The sequence below is a fragment of the Tyto alba genome, unplaced genomic scaffold, assembly GCF_018691265.1.
Source record: "Tyto alba isolate M040663 unplaced genomic scaffold, T.alba_DEE_v4.0 Super-Scaffold_2, whole genome shotgun sequence".
Taxonomy (NCBI): domain Eukaryota; kingdom Metazoa; phylum Chordata; class Aves; order Strigiformes; family Tytonidae; genus Tyto; species Tyto alba.
This window is the reverse complement of record NW_024881282.1, coordinates 53,990,582-54,011,347: the sequence shown is the minus strand read 5'-3', so window position 1 is coordinate 54,011,347 and position 20,766 is coordinate 53,990,582. Positions and strand designations below refer to the sequence as shown.

The following is a 20,766-nucleotide window of genomic DNA, read 5'->3' as shown; positions in this document are numbered from 1 at the left end:
TTTCACGCCACAGAGTTGATAGCTGATCACTTTGAACAGCTCTTCATTGACTCAGAACATGGCAGCTGGCAGTCCGAGCAATGAATCAATCTGATGGCAGCACATAGCTCACAGTTATCCTGCAGCTTCCAGATCAACACATACACTAATGCACCTCACAGGGATTTACTTCATTAAATCAAGAGTAAGACCTTTTGTCACTGAATCATCCATTCCCTCATAAAGCAGAGTGTGCTGCTTGTCCATATTGCACAATTAGTAGTACACGCAGAGAGACTTAGGTGCTTCTCAGGACAAAGGCAGAATAATAATGGTTATAGATGTAGATGGATATATATAATATATAATTTAAAATTTTATTTTAAAACTTTGCGCATACACTTCTTCAGCATCTTCCTCTTTTGTTCATTGCACTGAAAAGTTTCAAAAAACACAAAATATATCCCTTTACTAAACATTTTTTGTTCTTAGGTTACAAAAAGATTAACATTTCACAGTCACAAAGCAGAAGTACATTGGTCCAAAACATCTTCCTCCAGCAGGTCCTCTGTTCTTCAGGGCATATAAAACCTAGACAGTTGTACAGATCTGAAAACAATATGACTTGTCCAATGAAGAAAAATGTGGCAGCTATTAGAAAAAAATAATCCCAAACCAAAATAAGACACCTATGAAAGAACACCACCAGCAATGGTTAAAAAAAAAGGAAAAACAGTGAGAGTGGAAGTGGACAAGGGCATCCTCCTTCAAGTACATCACAGGTAGAAATACAGCAGCACCGTTACAGCATTGTTTGGTCACTCTCTCTATGGTAGCCACATCACTGTATCTTCATCTAAGACATGGAGGAAAACTACACAGCAAAAATGTCAGGGAGGAGCAACAATTCCACACAGTTTGCAATTCATGTTTGATACAAAAATGTTGAAAGTATTTGTACATAAGATGTAAAATAAAAGCAAAACGCCAAGGCAGGAAAAAACACAGTAGATTTGCTTGGAGTGTGTAGTGTTCTTTAAAAATGTAGCAAAAGTTCAAAGCCAAAATCTGCCCAAACATCAAGTGCAGTACTTCAAAAATATCCTGCAGGCACAGTCTCGACTGTACCTCACAGACCTCTCCTGTCGTATTCTAACACAGAAGTGACTTCAACATGGAAATCTACTGCTAACAGCAGACTCTGACCACTTTTCCTTTAGCTTGTTAGCCCTGTTGTGTTTTAGTATTAAGAAAATTCTCTCTCTCCAGCATGAGGCCACTGAACATCAGCCCTCTCAGACAATACACTTCATGAAGGAAGCGTCATTGCCTTAACGTTCCCAAAGGTGGTCATGTGCCTCCCTGAAGGCGTAAATTTCCACCCACCTTCATCAAATTAAACAAGTATTTTAGGCTGTAGTGCAAGAGAAGCGTGTCCAAAATGGCTGTACTACCTTCTGCAACAATATTCACAGGAGAATGGTAGAAGCTTCTTGGTTTTGAGTTTCTAGAAATTGGACTAGACTAGGAACCATATGACTTTGATTACACAGTCAGCCAACCTGAACTACAGGGCCTGCTGCTGCCTCTCCCTGCCTTGGTCCGAGGAAGGACAAGCCTTGCCTGACTTTCTAAGCAGTGCCTACGTACAGGCCAGGACACAGAACGGTGCAGCAGCAACATGAACACAAACGTAACTCAGGACTGAGGTTCCTTGCTGCTCAGGCTCAAACAGTTTTGGATACTAAGGGAACTTCACTGGCAAAAACCACATAGTGCTGCCAGCACCAGGCAGTAACTAAGATGATGTGCCAAGGATCTAAAATTTGTACTTGGTGCCCAACTTGCTCCAGTGTGAGAAGGTGAGCTGTCTGCTCCTACCTCAGGAGTTTCACTGAGCCCTAGAGCAGCTGAACATGTGCCTATCTGAAAAATGGTATTGTGCACCGTGGATCCTCCCTGCCATCAGTGGTTTTTAATGCTGTGACTCCCAAAATAATTCAACCTACAAAGGGAATTGGAAAGGTTTTTAATTATTCTTGCTTCTCACACAATACCTCTCCAATAAGTGACTTCTGTCTCCTATTTATATGATGCCTCAGCGTGTATATGTATTTATACCATGCCTTGAAGCAGAGCACAGACCACAGTGCAGGCAGGTAAGAAGCTCCTGCTGAAAGCAGACAGAGGTGAAAGCTCACGTACTAACAGAGTATCAGAGATGTACCGGAGATGCTCCAGGGAGGTAAGCATGTGTAACGGAGACTTTGTAAAAAAGCAAATCAAAAAGCATCACAGCATAGTTTCAGTCACATACGTCTGAGTAGGAAACTTTTTATTATTCTTTAAGGGTCTCAGAATTTATTCACTGATGCTAATTGATATTAAGTGTTGATACTGTACTTCTGCCCTTTCCAGGAGAGGGGCTGACTGACAGCAGTATCTCAGGTGGACAACAGACACAGTGGAGGGAGGCTGATTCACAAAGCCATACACCAGTGCCCACAAGATTCTGCTCTGAGAAGACACCAGCCAGTTTGCTCCCCACCAGGTCACGCACTCTGCTAACCTGGCTCTCCAGGGGTACATTTAAAAATGCCCCTCAGTGAGAAGGTGCATTTTCCACTGCCTTGTAGTTTCACTTTCAAATTTTGGCAAATGCTACACTGCAAATTTATTTCCACCACATTGTAATCAGTGGTTTTATAATGACTGGTATGTGTGTTGACACCATGTTACCAAATAATGAGGACTAACAATGCATAAGCACTGAAATATTTGACTCAGGCTTGTAGCTGGTACCAGCAAGCACCAGCTTCTTTGCTGTTCAGATGACTGCTGGAATTGCCAACATTAGTTTCTTTGTGAAAGAAGATCTGAATTGCTAGAGGACTGCACAACTGCATTTGCGAAGAGACAACAGGAGTTACACAGAGCATGAAAAGCATGTTTACAAGTTTATTAGGCAAAAAAAAAAAAAAAAAAAAAAGTGCGAGAAAAGATCTCTTGCTTAAACTTTAAAACATATGAGGTGGGCCATGTGAAAAATATTCTAGACTCCAAACCTCTCTTTTCGCTCAGCTGCACACAGAAAAAGAGGTAAAGGGAAAAAAAAAATAAGGAAAGAATAGATAAAAAGCATGACAACACATAATCAGATATGCCATTGATTTATGCTGAAGCTCTAGAATATAAACCATCCGTGTTCTGCACAGCTTTATTACATGCAGGCACTGGGGAATGCACTGAACAGTTTTAAGGCTAAAATCATGCATTTTGCTGCATGTTTGAGCCATTACACACTCTGCGTTGCCTCCTCTCAACCTGAAACTCCTACTGGGTCTAGAGGTTTAGAGCAAGGGTATTTTAAATCCACTGAGACTGTTGCACATGTACTTCCAGATGCAATCGAATAAAGCATCTGGGCAGCTATATAGCACACGCACTGCGCGGTGTTTACACAGCACATTTATAAAATACAAAACTGGCAAGCTCTAGGCCATGCCTGTTCAGGAGAAAGTCTGCAAAGGGCACAGCATCCTCCTCCTCCTTTAGAAAAGACACAACATTTGTGAGCTGCCTAGTCAGGGCCCTACAGTTGCGTCAGCTCCCTGTCTTTTGGCTAAGTAGTACCAACCACATTAGCAGCTCTGAAAGAATGTGGTCTGGGGGAAAAATTAGGTTGAACTTGGCTCCCCAGCCCATATACCTGCCTATACACTAGAATATTCTGATTCTGTTTCTTCTTCAACTCCTGTCAATGAAGTCAGAGAGCTGCCTGCTTGAAGAACAGGCAGCCAGGTTAAGTTGCAGATCTGCTCACTTGTTTCCCTCTTGGACTATTGTTTTCACTCTAATTATGTTTTACTCAGATTTTCTTTATTTAAATTGATTCATCACTGCTAAGAAAAAAGCTGCTGAAGCTAGCTAAGGGCTTGTATCTATCACAGTGATCTTCTGATCCTTGTCTACAGTCCTCAATATCAAGACGACAGAAAGTTATAAGCTGTCACCAAGACAAGCAGGCAAAGGTATACTGGATAATAAATGAGGCAGGAAGAAGTGAAACGACATCTAAATAGATCATTATCTGGGTATACAAATTGATAACGAGAACAATACCACCCCTTCAAGTAGGAATCCACCTAAAAATACACTCAGGAGCCCAAATAAATGTACTGAATCTCAACTGATGTAAAAGCTGTATGGTCAGGGATCCTTTCACCAAGATAAAGCAGGCAGAACCATTCAATGAATGAAAATCTTTGATCCCAAAGAAACCATGGCCTCCAGGTAAACATCACATAAAGCTGAGTTTGCGTGCTCTGTATAATCATGGTATACACACAACAGAGAATCTTGACAAATAACTCCTCACACCAGAATAAACCTTGCCATACAGACTGTGACCTACTTATCCTGGACAATTTTGCAGGTGGCTGTTTTAGCTGTGGTAAACAGGCACAGTCACACTGAAAACAATTTCAGTTTTCCTACTAAAATACAGGAGTATAGTCTACTGCAGAAGAGACAAGAGAGGAAAATGAGGGTTCGAAGGGTTACACAAGTTTGAAGTTGTCCATAGGTAAGTCACAAATGCAACTTTTTAAAAGAAGAAAACTCTTGAGTCTCATATATGTATATATAGGTATTTTTAAATGAAATATGACCCAAGTCCCCTTCTGAATACTTGGGGGTAGATTTCAGGAGCCTCCTGGGCTTCTGATACCCACTTCTACTTTCACAACTGAAATGGCTCTTCCAAGCTACATGGTAAACTGAGAAAAAAAAAATTAATTCCCCACCTGGAGGGACAACAGAATCCATAATATGCTAGCAGCATTTAAATCCCATTCCTGTTAAGCACCAAAACCATTTCTATAGGGAAAATGTAATCTTAAGGGTTATCTTTAATCATATACAGTATATGTGCAGAGCCCTACCTTTCGGGCAGAAAAATACCCCTCCAGCATTAGTTTTGAATAGATTACATCAATTGAAAGTGTCCTGGTCAGATCACCAAAAACATATTGTCTCTTACAGGCCCTTCCCCAAAAGATCCCCATCCTATAACCACTCTTGATGCTACTTTCACGACTGTTTGTTCCCGTGTATTAAAGGGATGACGTAGACAGAGATGTCGTCTCCAGAGCCCAGCCTGTCGTTGGATATTCGCCAGCCTCGGTCCTTCAGCACTCCCCTGGCTCGCATCACCAGGTCCTGCGCCGCCAGCGTGTACCTGTGGAAAAGGCAGAACACAGCCAGGGAGTGCTCGTCTTCGAGAGGAAAGTGGGTTTCACAGCCTGCCAGATTTACCGCTGTGAGCTACCAGCACAAGCCTCCCCGTGTTTCAGAAGCAGGCAGGAGAAACGCAAAGCACGGCACACCCACAAAGCAATCCCTTCCAGTTCAGGTGACAGCTCCTGCATCAGAATCTAAAGGTATCGGACGAGCACCAATCGATCCTAAAAGTCACTGGTCATTTTGGGTGCCTGGATTCACCAGCTTGCAGAAAAACATTAACATGTTTGTGTTAACAAACTGGCTTTCTAGGAGTAGTCGGAAAAAACGAGGACCCCAAATAATACTGGTTGCTGTTGAAAACTACACCCTTGTTCACTGACACACCTGAAGGTAAACATAGCTCAACTATTTCAGACGTAAACCACAACAAAGTCATTTGAAAGCAAGTAATAAAGAAATAAAAATAAAATCCAAATTACACTTTAAACCAAGCAGACTAACTTATCTGTTTTCCTTGACCACAGGAATGATTTTTAAATCTCTCTTATTCTGAAACTGGGAAAGGAAACTTACAGTTAATACAGCCAGATTAACAGAGTCCCACAGTTCTTTCACATTTGTGAGTTCAATGAGAACTGTGTGAATGCGAGTTGTCAAGAGCTGAATTTAGTGAAACACCAACTTTCATGCTACTCCAAAACTCCCAGCACATGCTGGGCTGAGCAGCATTGTATTTATGGGAGTTATTTTGTATCCTGAAAAAATAACAGATGCTGCTCAGGGGCAGAAAGAGTCCAAAAGGTGGTGCACAGACAGTGTTCCGTCATGGGCTCCAACATATCGTCCCTTATCATTTTACCTGCTGTTACTAGATCAACACACCCGTGTACTCATTTAGACATTTCCTCTGAAAGAAATCTCATTATGGGTGAACAGCTACTGTCATGGGTATTTCTTCATCAGTCCAACACCTGGCTGAGATGTTTTGAATTTGGTTGGGCGGAGGCAAGCTTTTTTATGATTTGATAATTAAAAATTAATCGAACAGTTAAAAGACTGACAAGAAAAAACAGTTCTATATCATGTCTGCCTGCGTTTTATTTGAAGCATAATTATCAACCTTCCAAGATGATGTGGGGCTCTATGAAGCCTAACACATGGGCCACCAGAAGCAAAGCACACCTCCGTAGTTTCCAGAAACCAAGACATACAAGAAGAGCTTGCATTTCAAGACCACCTTCTCTAGGGAGGATACTTGGCCAGATCCAATCTGAGGAACAGGAAAGGAAAGTATCTCCACTGGTCAGAAGCAGTGGCGGGGGAGGGAAGTTTATTAAGTGGGTACTCAGGACTGTTCTAAGCCCAGAAATTTTCACCAGAGAATGCATTATTAAGCGGTAGTTTTTATTAGTAGAGACTTTATTCATTCTCTGGGGATAAAAGAAGGGAAAAATGCCAATTATGTTCTGTTTCTCAAATTTTGGTGCCTTAAATAACTCCTTTGAACCAGGAATAACTTTATTTGCTCTACTAGAAAGACTTCTTCAATGCAAAGAAACCAGCATTTGACTAACCAAAAGGTTTAATGTTAAATCCAAGTAACATTGTACAGAAGCAACACACCCCTGTTCCTAACGATAGTGATAAAATTTCCAGCCCTCTCTAGTTTTGACAAAAGATTTACTTTTCACAATAAAAAAAGGGCCCAAGGCACGAACTCTAACACACACACACTTGAACACTGCCCACATGTTCCGAGGTAAGTCTGCACCAATGACCTCGAGCTGTAACGGCAGGATATAAGAAGAAGCGCTGCCCCTAGTGTCCTAATGCAACATGAAATTCTATTTTCTAAGGAAAAGAAACCCAAACAGACATACTTGCACTCCCCAGCTCCCAAATCCCCAAATTAGATGCAGGGCCTAAGGAACAAAAGGACTCCACGTGTCAAGCAAGAGACCGGAATATTTATTCACAGCATGTCTGATGCTGAGTGAATTTTGGCTAGAACATCTTTTCCAAGGATTTCTCAGCTATTGTCAGAATTTAACAGAAGAAAACACCCATCATTCTGAGAGAAAACTTTGCCTTCCTCCTCCTTCTAATTAACAAGGGCTCCCCACATCTAAAGAGTACAAAGGAATGAGTATTGCTCTTGATTGTGTAAAGCTTTTGCTGCTTAATGTTTGGAGAGGGCAAGATAAAGAAGAAGAAAAAAGGAATTTTAATAAACCAGAAATTCTCTCATAGACAGACTGTGAAATACACAAGAAAACCAGCACATCGAAGCAAAGGAAAAGGAACGGGTGAAGGCAGCAGCAAGGTAACATATTCCTCTCCTTGTGCAGAGCTGAATTGAAGCAATGCTGTTCAACTTGGCACTCGAGGAGATAGGGCGAGTCTCTTGTACCTGGAGATGAATAGCAGCAGCAGTCCATTACCGAATGCTTTATTCTCCAGCACTCTGAACTTGGGATTCAGCTGTCGAGACAGCATTAGAGAACTGCTGAAGTAGTTTTAAAGTATCCACTTCCTCCTAATGAACAGCCTCGCTGGAATACAACTTTTGTGTTTTAAGAATAAATATATATGGGTTTTTTTCTTCTGCTGAAGCTTTCAGTATTGATCAGTGAAAGTACTGCAGGAGAAATGGTGACAGTGGGGGAATCGTGCTGCTGTCTGAGCAGCTTCTTATCTTCTCACACCCAGCAGAGGTGGAGCAACTCCTCAGCATCCTCATAAATCTCTGGCTAGTGTGAGAGAGAGTGAGAGGGAATGAGAAAGGACAGGAGGGAGGACGAGAAATAAAAGAATCCCAAGGTCAGTGGGTAAACCTGCTTAAGTGCAGCTGAAGGAAATGGGCAAGAGTCACGCTTCTCCATCTTCACACCTCTTCACAGAGATGATGTACGGAAAGCAGCAGTGTGTTGCTACCACCCGTTCTTCACTCAGGGTCCCCTTCATCCTCTTGTCTGCTACAATACCCATGAGAAATGAAGTGGCTAAGAAATCCAGCTCCACCCCAGCTTCTTCCTTCCACTGCAGCCCTCATGGAGGAACTGTTCTCCAATCAAGTCTGTGCCCATTACCCGCTGCCCGAATCCCCTGAGGCTGTGTCTGCACGTCTGGGTGAAGACAGACCCAAGGAGTTTGCTGTCTCTGCACCTGGAGATGCCCAGGCATATGCTATGTTTGACAGGATTCAAAGATGCTTTTTCTGTGGGTAGCAAACACTCACAGTTCTGACAGTAAATATCAGCAAGAGAGAGTCCCAAGAGTATTGCCGAGGGCTGTAGGCTCTTACCCATGAGCCTATAAAATTACTTCTGATTCAAATGGGAGGGATATTGTTCCCTCAAAGAGCTAATTACGTAACAGATAAGTACTCTGCAGCTCTAAAGTCTTCCTCCCTAGCTTACTTTTTTTTTTTTTTTTTTTTTTTTTTTTTTTAATATGCTGCTGTCAGGGAGTAAGTGCGGTACTGGGTCAGATGGATCCAGAGTCTGCTCTACAGGTAGGTTCTCCAGAAAGGCACAGCATTACCAAACCCAAGGGGCAAGTCTCTTACATTCTGACAAGTTTTCTACATCCCTGGTGATTTCACATTTCCAGCTGATCACCTCACCACAGACTATGTCACTACACCGATCACAGAATCTGACATTTTGTGGAATAACGTTTCCTTTAAACATAACTGATATGGCAAACAAGATTTTCCTGTCACTGACTAGTGAGAGGAATGAGCGCGGCTCCAGTCTGAGCTGCTATGCTATTGTAAATTCATTAGTTATACCTCATTTAGACCACTGTGAAGTAATTACATAAAACCTCTCACACAGTACTTTAAACCCTTTAAATATTCTTTACAACTGAGCAGCAAGAGCAATTCCACAAAGGTAATTTTCATAAATATGATTGTAAACTATATGAGGGACTGCTCTAATTACCTTTTGCAAGCTGGCATGAGAAATGTCTTGTCACCGCTATTTGTAAGCCTCTAAATGGCCTGGCACAAAGTTACTAAAAAGAACAAATTAATTTTCAATTCAGATGTCCATTCATAGACCAGTAGGTCAAATACTAATAAATGTGTTTGCTCTTATTCATAATACAGCAAGCCCAATTCTGGAGTGTGTTTTACTCACACTGGGCACATACAGGGAATAGTCCCCCATAATTACTGGAGCTAGACCAGCACAAACAAATCTAAATGAAACAAACAAAATCTCTATTTGCCTTTGGTGTCTCTGATTTCTATGATTGTTTTATAACGCATGAAAAATTATTCGCCTAAGAAGTCAAGAAATTGAACAAAGAATTCCCATTCCTACTGCAGCAAACATGGTGGCCATCACCAGCTTTGGAAAAGTCCAAAAGAAACAAGACTGACACAGTACACCCAGACTGTATTCGCAACAGACAGGACCAGTGAGGATGGTAGGAAGAGCCAACCTTTCCCACTTACTAGATGAGAATGGAGACAGAGCAGGGCAAAGGTATTACGTTTTACAAGATGCCTTTGCAAGAGGCGACTCAGGGGTGCAGAAATGAGAGCGAAAGCTCCCTAGCACCTCTGAACAGCGCTAGGGAATCACTGAAAGTAGATTGGGTGGGTCATCTCCTCCTGCCTTAAATTAATGGCATATCTACATAGCCGTGAAATGCCCTTCGCTCATCCTGCCTGATCTCCCAGAGAGAGGACAGAGACACCTCCCTGGTCTTGCTGAAGTAAAGACAACCCTGGCTGTTGTTCACACCACATCTTTTTGGTGCAGGGAGGTGGGGAAGGTCAAAATATTGCAGTTGCAGCTTCATGCTAATCATCCATTGCCCTGACAACTGAGTGCTTGCAGCAAAACCTCTTTTTTGCATTCCATGTTTGTCAAGCGTCAGGGCAAGAAAATACTCCTCATGAGTTATTTTGGAGCTGTTCTCACATTAAAACTCAAGTTGCTGCCAGGGTGTCTATACCCAGTTACCTTCCTTGTTTTCTGATGAAGAACAGGGCTGACACTGTGAAGATGACCACTTAGAAATGAGAAACACTAAGCATTTAGAGATGGGTTTCCCCATGTCCTCAAGAGTCGCCACATTTAAACAACTGTAGCTTGAGCTCTCGCACCGTCCCATGTGTTTCCACTCGGCTGCCGAGATATCCCAGAGCTTATTTCTGAAGCTCCACTTTGCACACACCAACTGGGGATGCGTAAAAGCTCTTTTCCCCACTCTCAGCCCAGGGCGAGAGCAGAAGACAGCAACAGCCAGGCCTGAATTCAGGAGCAACACACATTTCCCTTCCTGAACAGTCCCTGGGGAAGGATAAAGCTCTTTCCACTTTCACAGTCCTCCCTTTTACAAGCGAGAGACTTCTGATCTCTAGCGTAGTGTTTTAATTCACGGTGACACTGAACTCAGCAGCAGACAGACACACTCACTCGAAGTAGACAGGCTCTAGCTAGCTGTCTGGGAACTTGTTTGTTTGCATGATGGTATATTTTAAAGACAGAAACTGGTCGAGTAAGAGGTGATAAAGACAGGAAAATAAAGAGGATGAGGTAGGTTAAAATTGCGAAATGAAATGTAATCCAACTAAATTTATCAGACTTTCCACCTATTGCCATCTAATTTGTCACCACACCTGTCCTGCAGCTGAGCATCCCCTACTGAAGGTGGGTTTAAAGGTCGCAGCATGACCAAGAATGAGTGGGAACCACAGCGTGCAGTATTTATACATACATACAGGGTGAGAGAGATGATGATGATGCCCTAGTGAGAAACAATCTTTAGCGTTAAGGAAACCTCTGACTGCTGGAGATAGAAACCTGTTGCCATGTTATTCTATGACCTCAGCCTCCTGAAGTTTCCACAAGGCCTCCTACAGCAAACAAAATGGATCCCATGCCAAGGTACTGTGATCCCGCAACTATTCATTTGCAGGCAGGCAATTCTGAGTTATAACAGAACCCACCCCACCTGCCCCAAACCCCCATACTTGCTGTAGAGGCTCCATCCAACTTATAAAAATGTCTTCTTGAAGTGTTGCATATTTACTGAATGTTATTCACACCACACTTTCTACAAAAATAGTCTACCAGAAAACACTCTTCTACAGAGAAGCTAGAAAATCAGGGATGAGCACGAACCTGTGGGGATCATCAGGGTCACAGTTTGGTAGAAAGTTAGTGACAGCTTCTGCCACTTCTTCATTTAACAGCACATCCCAGAGCCCGTCAGTAGCTAGGATCAGAACATCATCTGGCCCATGCTCGTACTGCAGGAGGTCATAGACTCTCACCTAAAACAAAAAAAAAAAACCACCACAACACAAGAGTCATTCATGAAGGAGGAGACCATCAGACCTGTTTCTGAAACACTGCTGAGTTTGGCTGTGAGCTAGCAGGTTTGGCCAGGGCACTGAAACACCTCTCCCGTGGCACTGCTGGGGTCTGTCTCCAGTTCAGCCCTTGAGATGGCAGCCCTCCCTGCCCCGGCGCCGCGCCGCGCGAGTGCTGACCCCAGCCGGGATGGATGCAGGTGTTCCTCAGCCAGGCCACAAAACACCGTGCGTGGGGCCCACTGCCAGCAGTGCTTGAATCCCCTCCCCCCCGCCCAGTTTCAGCCTGTGAGGCTCTTCCCTATCATTGGCAGGACTAGTCATATGGAAGCTGAATAATTTATTTGATGAATTTTTTATATTTTCTAATAAAATATTCACAAATAATTGTTTTCACTATTTGTCCAGATCCATTTAACTCTGCCAGATAAATTGCATGTTTGGAAATGACTGGGTGGCAGAAGGCATCACATCCACTTTTCTTGACCTGAGGCAGCTGATGCACTCAAGAATTACGCCTGAGCAAGTGACTGGTTCCACAAAACGGAAGAAAACTGTTTGCCTGCTCTGTTATACGCATGTGTAAGGAGTTCAGTAGGTAGAGTCCGATTCAAGATCTACACAGAAGTAAACCCCCAAGCTAATCACGACTATTAGAATGCTCACCGACTTCACCTCGTCAGTCTGCAGCCAGTCAGGCAGAGCACTGCTGCTGGCACCTCTGTAACACCCTGCCTTTAAAACAGCTTCCACTGCCCTCTTCCTGATGAGGCTGGGGAAGCCGGGAGCAGAGGGGGCAGATGTGGGGCAGGAGACCATCAGCTGAGCCAGAATAGGAGGAAAACTCATAGCAAGTGTTTTAAACTGAGCCTTTAGTTGGGTGCAACTCTCCGTCCAGCACACACTGTATTCCAGCTGACAAACCGCCTGCGATTTCCAGGCTGCGGTGGGGAGCCGTTACAAAGCACTCACGGAGCACTTTAATTACCACAGCAAGAACCACAGTTTGAAAGAAGCGTGACAACCTTGGCAAGGCAGACAGGAGGAAACGATCACCTGTGCTGAAGTTTGGAAATGGTGCACCTCATCACGCACTCTACTCTGGCCTTGGGCTCCACTAACAGCAGTGACAGTTGGGAAATTTGTCAGAACAAGCATTTAGCATAACTAGAAAATATGAGCTGTTTTATTCTCCCTCCTGGTGCATTCTCCCCTTAGGAGCCATGGAGCAGGCAATGCACATAAAATGCCTGGACCTTTTAGTGTAATTATGATTTTATAGAACTGCCACCAGTACTGGAGGAAGGAAAAAAAAAAAGAAAAAAAAAAATCACCTAGCCCTGACTGCTAATCCTTACTTGTTCGCCTTTCACTCAAAAGCACAAGAAGGTCATTTGTAAAATGTAACCTTCACTTCATTATCTAAGGTAGCAGCTGAATAAGGACTTTGGAGAGGATTAAAGGCAAGGCAAGATACTCTCTTCATTAAAGCATATCTCCTTATTCAGACTGAGTGGGAATACTGTTATAGAAAAGACCCCTATATGCAAGCCCAGCTCTCCTGTCAAGCCCATTGCACAGAAACCAGTAGCTGTCACAGTCCCCCCCATCACCTAGAATTTAGTTCAGTCTCTGAACAGCCCAGGGTTTCAACTCGGAAATCACTGGGGTGTGGAGAGTAAGTTGGCCAACACAACCATCAATAAGCAGCAAATGTTCTGGTCAGATCTCTGGGGTACGGGCAAATATTTGAGACAGCATTGGGGTTAATGCCCAGGGATGCACTCAGCAGCAAGCCCCTCACTGGAATAACCAAGTTTCAAATGTCAGCGGTAGGAAAAACACATCTACCATGGCTCTCCCACCCAGGCAAAGTACACATTACACTACAAGAGCCTCTTTTTTGCAGCATTGGTGGGGGAGAAGGCAGGAAACCAAGACTATGCATCACAGATTTGAATCCTCCTGAAATGAACAATCTTCTCAGACCAGGGAACAGCACTGGGGTGAATAAGAAATTTGTCAAAGCTACCTTCAGCCAATCCACAGGTCAAAAGGTCCAAAATTCTTGGTGTAGTACAATGCTAGAGCAACAACAAGAATAGATAATTTTACCAAGAATATGTTTCGGTTTTGGGGAAAAAAAAAAAAAAATGCAGTCACTGATTTTATGGGTAATTTGGGAACCGAGCATCTCCAGAAAGGAGTGCCACTGGGAAGGAACTAGATGTCAGAGAAGGGCAGCGGGGTGAGCAATACAGGATGCCAGGGATCCAGGCTAAGGAAAAGAATGTGCCAAGGTCACAGGAAGCAAGCTTGGGACAACTGCAGGTAGGATTCACGTATACAGGGGCCAGTTGGACGTGCAACAAAATGACCACTGAAATGCAGCTTTGTCTGCCTTCCAGTTACCACAGCAGCAACATATTAGGGCAGCCATGTCCACAGAATACTTAATTTTTTCTTAAGATCTTTCTTTCTGTCTTTCCTTGGATTTCTGAAGTACAGCTAGCTGTAGGTGCTCCCAGCATGTCGCTGACAAAAGTTAGTTAATTTAGAGCTGTCCAGTCTATCATAGGTTCAGGTTATGCTCACAGACCACCATGCCCAGGCGCAGAAACAAGCCAGTTCCTAACCCTTCACTTCTCTACTTGCAGCCTTGTTCTAGCTCTTATTTGGGTCAGTGAGGGTCTCTTGCAGCAGAGACAAGTGCCTTAATCTGGACACGGAGCAGTATGACAGCAGAGCTCACAGAGCCACACAGGCTGGGCTGCACAACCAAGGCATGTGGAATGGATACTCAGACCAGCAGGGCCACTGAACACCCCCCTCCACACACCCCCACGTTGTGCAGCACCCCACAGCATACTCCATGCATGCTGTACAGAAAAGGCACAGGAGCATGATGTGCCAGAGTTTCAGAAAGATGAAGAGAGATCCAGGGAGTTACTTAAGTGCCTGCAACAGCAAGAACCCCAGAGCACTGTAAATCTTATGTGACCAAAAGTAGCTGATTGACTCCAATGGAAATTACTACTTTTTTTTTTTTTTTTTTTTTTAAATTCTAGAGCCAACCTTCCCAATGACTGCCTCCTTCCTGTAGCTGTATTTCAGCTACAGTGAGGTTTAAGCGATGTTCTGTCTGTGACATAAGTTTGTGCGAAGTTGCACACATGGCAGAACAGTATTGCAGAGCCCTGCTAGTGCAGGTGATGGTTGGCCAGACACCACCTGGCAGTGCAGAGGTTTTTTTAACTGGTGCTGCACCCTTGACAAATTTCCTAGCAATTCCACCCCAAATCTTCAATCCTTCCCTCATGACACGTTTCTGCAGCCAGACGTCAATCCTGATAGTGCTCCACAGAACCTGTGACCTCTCCCCCAAACGCCTTGGGCTACCTGTGCTCCGTCCTCTGCCTCCCGTGCTGTCCTGAGAGCCTTGTCAGCAACTGTCCCCAGCCTACCAGCCTCTCCTGTGCTGGCCTGACAAACTTTCTTGCTCTTTAACATCTCTCTGGAGCATCAGGTCAGCCCTCAAAGGAGCCAAGTTTGGTCATCATACTTCTACCATCCACTGATGTCTTACTTGATGTAGAGCAGCTGATCTGTTGACTAGCTAAACCTGACTCTAGTGACCAAAAAATGTAAAAAGCCAACTATAAGGAAGGAGCACCAGGACCTCTGTAGCACAGACATCCATGACAATAAGCACTGGGTTACACCATATTTTATCTAGACTGGTACTCACAGGTGTCTGCTGATGGGTAACAGTGGATACACACACACTGCCAGAGTCCACAGTCACACACGACACCTTTCTGAACACGCGTTACGCAGCTTGGCACGAAATGCCTTTCTTCAGTCCGGGCGTTTGTTTCTCATACTGCCCGCTTACATGCGGTCGAGAGCGCTGAGAGAAATGCTCTGGGCAAGCAACGAGCAAACAGGTGGGCAGGATCCGTATTGACACTTCAAACGCATCTGCCCACCGGACAAAACCTGCATTTGGCTGCTGAAAAGGACCACGGCAGCTCCGCGAAGGCACTGCAGCTTGTTTGCCAGGTTTGTTTTTCAGAGGCAGCCAAGGCGAGTCCCTGCGGCTCGCAAACCGCTCACAACAGTGACACGCGAGCCGGCAGCCACCTGAGGTGCTCCTCCACAGCCAGCCCCGGGGGAACCTGAGCCAAACAACAGCCTGCATTCACCCGCCTGCACTACTGATCAACTCGGCTACTTCAATAAATTAAGCCCTTTCTTAATTGTATCGTCCCTTTTTATGCGCAGTGCTATCCAGCGCAGCTTCCCTGGCAAACGATGAGATCTTTCAATACCACCCTCCAAGTAATTTATATGTAAATAATAAAAAGCGGGTCCCAACACTGCTCCCTGCAGCACTCACCAATTAATCTCCTTTTAGCTTTTTACTGCTACCCTTTGTTTCCTGCCCTTTAGCCAATTTCCAGTATACTGTGCCAACTTTCCACTTAGTCTGTAGCTTCATATCTTTTATATTAATAACCTGTGATGCAGAACAGCCTCTCAAACATTTTCTGAGAAATCAAAGTGCTCATGCAAGACCATCTACTGCATTTATTATTATTTTTTTAATTTTCTGGTAGACATAACCCTCAAGGACTAAAGTGTGATGTTTGCTTCTTGAAACCACCTTGACTCCCTTTGATCATTCTGTACTTCTCTAAGCATTTGCCTTGCTTGTTCCTTTCAATGGTGTAATTCCTAAAGATTTCTCCAGAAGGCAGATGTGAATCTAAAATGGTCTCCTTTCACATAGCTGTGGAGTTGTCAGAAAGACTTTACTAATATAATGGAACAAGAAAAATTCTCCTTCATTACTTTCTTAGCATTTGCTGTTGTGGCTGGCTTGGGGTTCATCACCGACAAGGACAAATGCTGCTGTCAGAGCCACACCTCTCCTCACCAAACAGCTGAGCTGCTGTTTGAAAAATTTCAGGATGAAATTCTGCTTTTCAGCTGCAACAAGGTGGCTCTTGCTGAGCTTTAAAAAGCGGAATTTCCTGCTGAAAGCTTTCAAATGAACTGTTCCATTATGAAAAATAAATATTTAATTCCATGTCAGAGAGCCTCAGCCACGGCTTGCCTGCTTTGTGCTACTCCAGTTCATTATAAAAGGCTCAATTCTCTAGAGCTCACCAACCTGCAGAAGTCCTCCAAATCTGGTCTCGTAACAGCTGAGCCACTGAATCCTGATTACATTTGTCAATCTTGGCTACATGACTTCTCCTCCCATAGCCTGGCACTCTATCAAAGTATCATTTCACACCACCTTCAAATTACTTTTATATGCCTATTTCTGGATGTAGTCTCAGGGATGCTTACCTTTCCTTCAGCTTAATTTTAGTGGACATGGCATATCAGAGCTTTGTCATGCTGGAAGGAAAATATTCTGGAAACTCACCACGTTGCTCCCAACTTGGGAAAGGACGTTGTAATTATGGCACAGAAACAGAAGCCAGAGGACTTGGATCCTCTTTCTGTCACGACTCACTGGGTGCCTTAATTTCCTGTGCTTCGCCCTTTCCAGGTCTGGAAAACAGACATTTTGCTTCCCTACCTCTATATAAACAATTCAAAATCCAATGCTGCACAAGGGCCAAATATGACTGCTGCTTGACGCCACTGCCTTTACTTCCAAGTGCCAAGCTTCTCAGATGGCAGCATAAAGATGTTGTTTCTTAATGCCAGTTTCTATGCAAGGTGCACTGTCCACGTGTGGACAGAACAAGACAGGGAAAAACACAAGGAGATAAAGCACTGGGGCTCTCTCTGGGAAGAAAACAAAGTGATTATTAAGAGAAGGAGGTGCATTGGAAAGCAAGTTGGAGCATATGTTACTTCATAATAAAATTCAGGGCTTTTTCTGCCAGTATCTCTAAATTGAGGTGGCTGGTGCTCTGTCTTTCCTCCTCCTGCCCTCATACATTTCTGCTGAATTTAGCTGTGAAAGGAACGTGGAAACAAAGCCAATTTTGCTTCCCTTTCGCAAAGCAGTTAAGAGATCCTGAAACGTGGCTAGCATATGAACTGGATGTCATATTCCAGAATTTGAACACGTACAGACACACTCTACACAAATCAGAAAAGCCCATGAGAAGCTTTGGTTTATACACACAGACAAATACTGCAGCAGCAATTGGCAGAGATGATACTGCTGAGATACTGTGCTGCAGCCATTACATACCCCAGAAACACTGGGTCTCAGCATGCCAGAAAGAAAAATAAATAGGTAGAATTGCATCATTTTTCTGGCACTAAACAAATCCATCACAGTGATGAGGGCAGAGCTGCTGCCTGCCTGGCTGAGAACAGGAGCAGGTCCCAAGTGAGGGATACCACATACTCAAAGCAGGGAGATGGAAGGTACTCGACTGATAGCAAGGAAATACAAAGAAGAGGCTGTCTGTTGATCTCCCCCTTTTCTTCAGGGCCAGAATCTCTCAGTACTTTTAAAATGTTTATTTTTAAAGTCTCAAAGATGTTCTAAGCAAGGTTAATTTAATAATTTGGTTCCTTCCTAGCAGGATTATGTCACTTGTTTAATTCTCTCACACTGCTATAACAAGCAATAAATTCAAGGTCAAATACAGGGTATGGTTAAAACCCCAGCAATCCAGTTGACAGTGGACGGCTCTCAGCATTTGGGCCATGGAAGCACAGATTCCTCTTTTTGTGCTGTCATCAGATGGTTTGCCCTTGCTTAATATTTTAGGAAAAATATGTGTCATCTGTTCTTTGACGTGGGAACAGGAATGCAGCTACAGAGGAAAAAAAGCGATGTTTGCATGTTTCTTGTTAACAAATACATTCAAATCCCTTTGGAAGGCTTGATATCCTTCACTGCAAGGTCTCTGGTGGTCAAAAACTGGAATTGTTTGTGGGAAGCAAGTCAAAATGACAGAGGCATTTAAAACTACCCCTAATACAAATACTGCATAATCCCCTCGTTATGCTATCATTTGGGAAGGCATACTGTCTTTCCTGCCATAATTTGGTGTTTTCACAAAACCATCATAAAGAATTAAGAACTGGAGGTAAAGGGGCAGACAGATGGAAGCCTAAAGCACTCTTCCAAACCCCCTTGACATTTTCCTGCTTAGGAGTTGATCCGGTATCCTCAGCATGATGCGGATACTATGCTACCGTGGAAGACATCCAGTGCTCCCTTCTGGAGAACACAGCTTTACATTAGTTTCTGTGAAGGCAGCATGATCTAGGCCTAAAGGAAAGCTGGAGCACATGAAGGTGGGGAGAAATGGGTGTCTGCCACACTGAATGGCAAGGCTATGGGATAACCTTAGACCAGAGAGTGAGAAGGCATCAATGCTCTGCCAGGGATGTGGAACAACCAGAGCCAGGGCACACAGCTGGGGAATTTACAATATTCCTACTATGCAGATGTTACTAACATGCTGCACCTTTTAAACAGCAGCATGTTCTCTGGATTAGACCACAATCAGAATGGACGATTTGGGAAGAACAAATAAGCATGCTAAGTATATTTCTCTCCCACAAATCAGATATTTGAATGTTGGCTGTTTTACCTCAGGAGATGAGGACAGGAAAGGTTTGATGTATATATTGGAGTCGTGCACTTTCAGGTCATGGTCTCCCAGTCCTCGGGTTACTCCAATTGTTGCCATAACCCGAGCCTGGAAATAAAGAAAAGCAACGGGATCAAATATTGTTACATGCACTGTGTCAACATGGAAAGAGATAATGCTCCTACTCCATAACTGCTACGATTAGGACGAATTCCCTTTTCTCTCCCAGAAACTCTAGATTTAACACACCTAAACAACTGCAAAGCTTTTCACACTCGTGCCATCTCCATTTCCTTCATTATTCCAAGCTTCATATTCATCCACATCCCAGTCTGTGTACACACACCTTAGACTGCGACCATCTGTAAAGGACTGGGACTACAGAAACCTAACCTAGTTGCCTCATTGTCCCATGACAGTCTACAAGAGCATTCCTTCAGCAAATTATACTGTTAGTAAACAGGTTTTATAAAAAGGACGAGAAGCCTAATTACTCACCTAAAAAACCTGCAGTTCCTTCCTATTGACATATTGCCGTATATTCCCTCCACCAAGGAAAAATGCCAAAGGCCACCTTAAATTGCTGAACACACAGGTGACAGTGGCACTGACCACAGTGCTCTTCTCTGTGGAGAGCCAGTCTAGGGCAGGTCTGCTGTTAACTCAGGTCTACCACTTCCTTCCCCAAGCACCTTCCTCTGCGACATGAGCTGCCTGGCTCTTCTTCATTAATGCTTCTCCAAAGATGGTTGACCAGGCAGACAGCCTCACAGGGAACCTCGCTCTCTGCTGCCTGCGTACCATTTAGACACAGCAGCTTCTGAACAAGAGAGCTCACAGCATCAATAACAGTGAGCAACTGAGTCAAATTTATTTTGCCTCACTAACCCCTGGCTCCATGAGGCAATAAGGAAGTAAATTAAAAAGATGCGCATGAAACATTTTGCAAATAATTATAAACCTAACCAAATTCAGAGATAAGCTGCAGGTCTGAACCTTCAAAACTTGGGACTAATTTTGAAGAGCGTGTCTTTTGCATTGAGATAAGAACTTAATGCAGCAGGGGAGCACTATTTAGAAACACAGTGAGCATACCAATATCGGCAAACTGACACCACCGGCGTCCTTATATTGATCCTACTGCTGCATCCAGCTAAGCTTGCTGGGATCAGCACTAATGATCTCACTGTTCTTAATCACAGAGCTGGAAACAAAGTACACCCAAACGGAACTGTTCGTTTTTCCCTTTCAAGAAGAACTATCAGCATTCACACATCAGAAGAATTCAACAGTGAATTCACGTACCCTAGTGAAGAAGGTACAGTTAAGGGGTGTTCTACTTTTCAAATCCTGCCCTGATCCCCCCATTTCCTAAATTAGAATTTTGCATCTCAGAGCACTATTAAATATCCTCCTGCTTTGTTTTCAGCAAACATGAGGTATTTTGCTGTCTTCATCCAGTCTAGTCATATTTCACAATGAAACCTGGAACTTTTTAAGTCAATTATTTAAGATGGTCTCATTGTAGACTACTTACAGTGGAAGAAAAACAAAAGCAAACTAAACAGCAAATGACTGTTTGCTATAAAAATGTGTTTTAGTATGTTGAGCTCTCCCCGCCGCCCCCCA

General features: G+C 43.6%; 1 protein-coding gene across 1 annotated transcript in view; it reads right to left on the bottom strand.

Moving 5' to 3' along the window:
* Positions 1–327: 327 nt before the first annotated feature.
* Positions 328–20,766, bottom strand: part of PPM1H (protein phosphatase, Mg2+/Mn2+ dependent 1H) — a 143,452-nt gene continuing 123,013 nt past the window's right edge. Inside the window, exons 8-10 of the mRNA XM_032999808.2 lie at positions 19,138–19,245; positions 11,367–11,518; positions 328–5,218 (exon numbers count right to left, since the gene is read on the bottom strand). Coding sequence (XP_032855699.2) covers positions 5,071–5,218; positions 11,367–11,518; positions 19,138–19,245 — 408 coding nt within the window. The 3' untranslated portion in view covers positions 328–5,070. The remainder of the gene's footprint in view (positions 5,219–11,366; positions 11,519–19,137; positions 19,246–20,766) is intronic.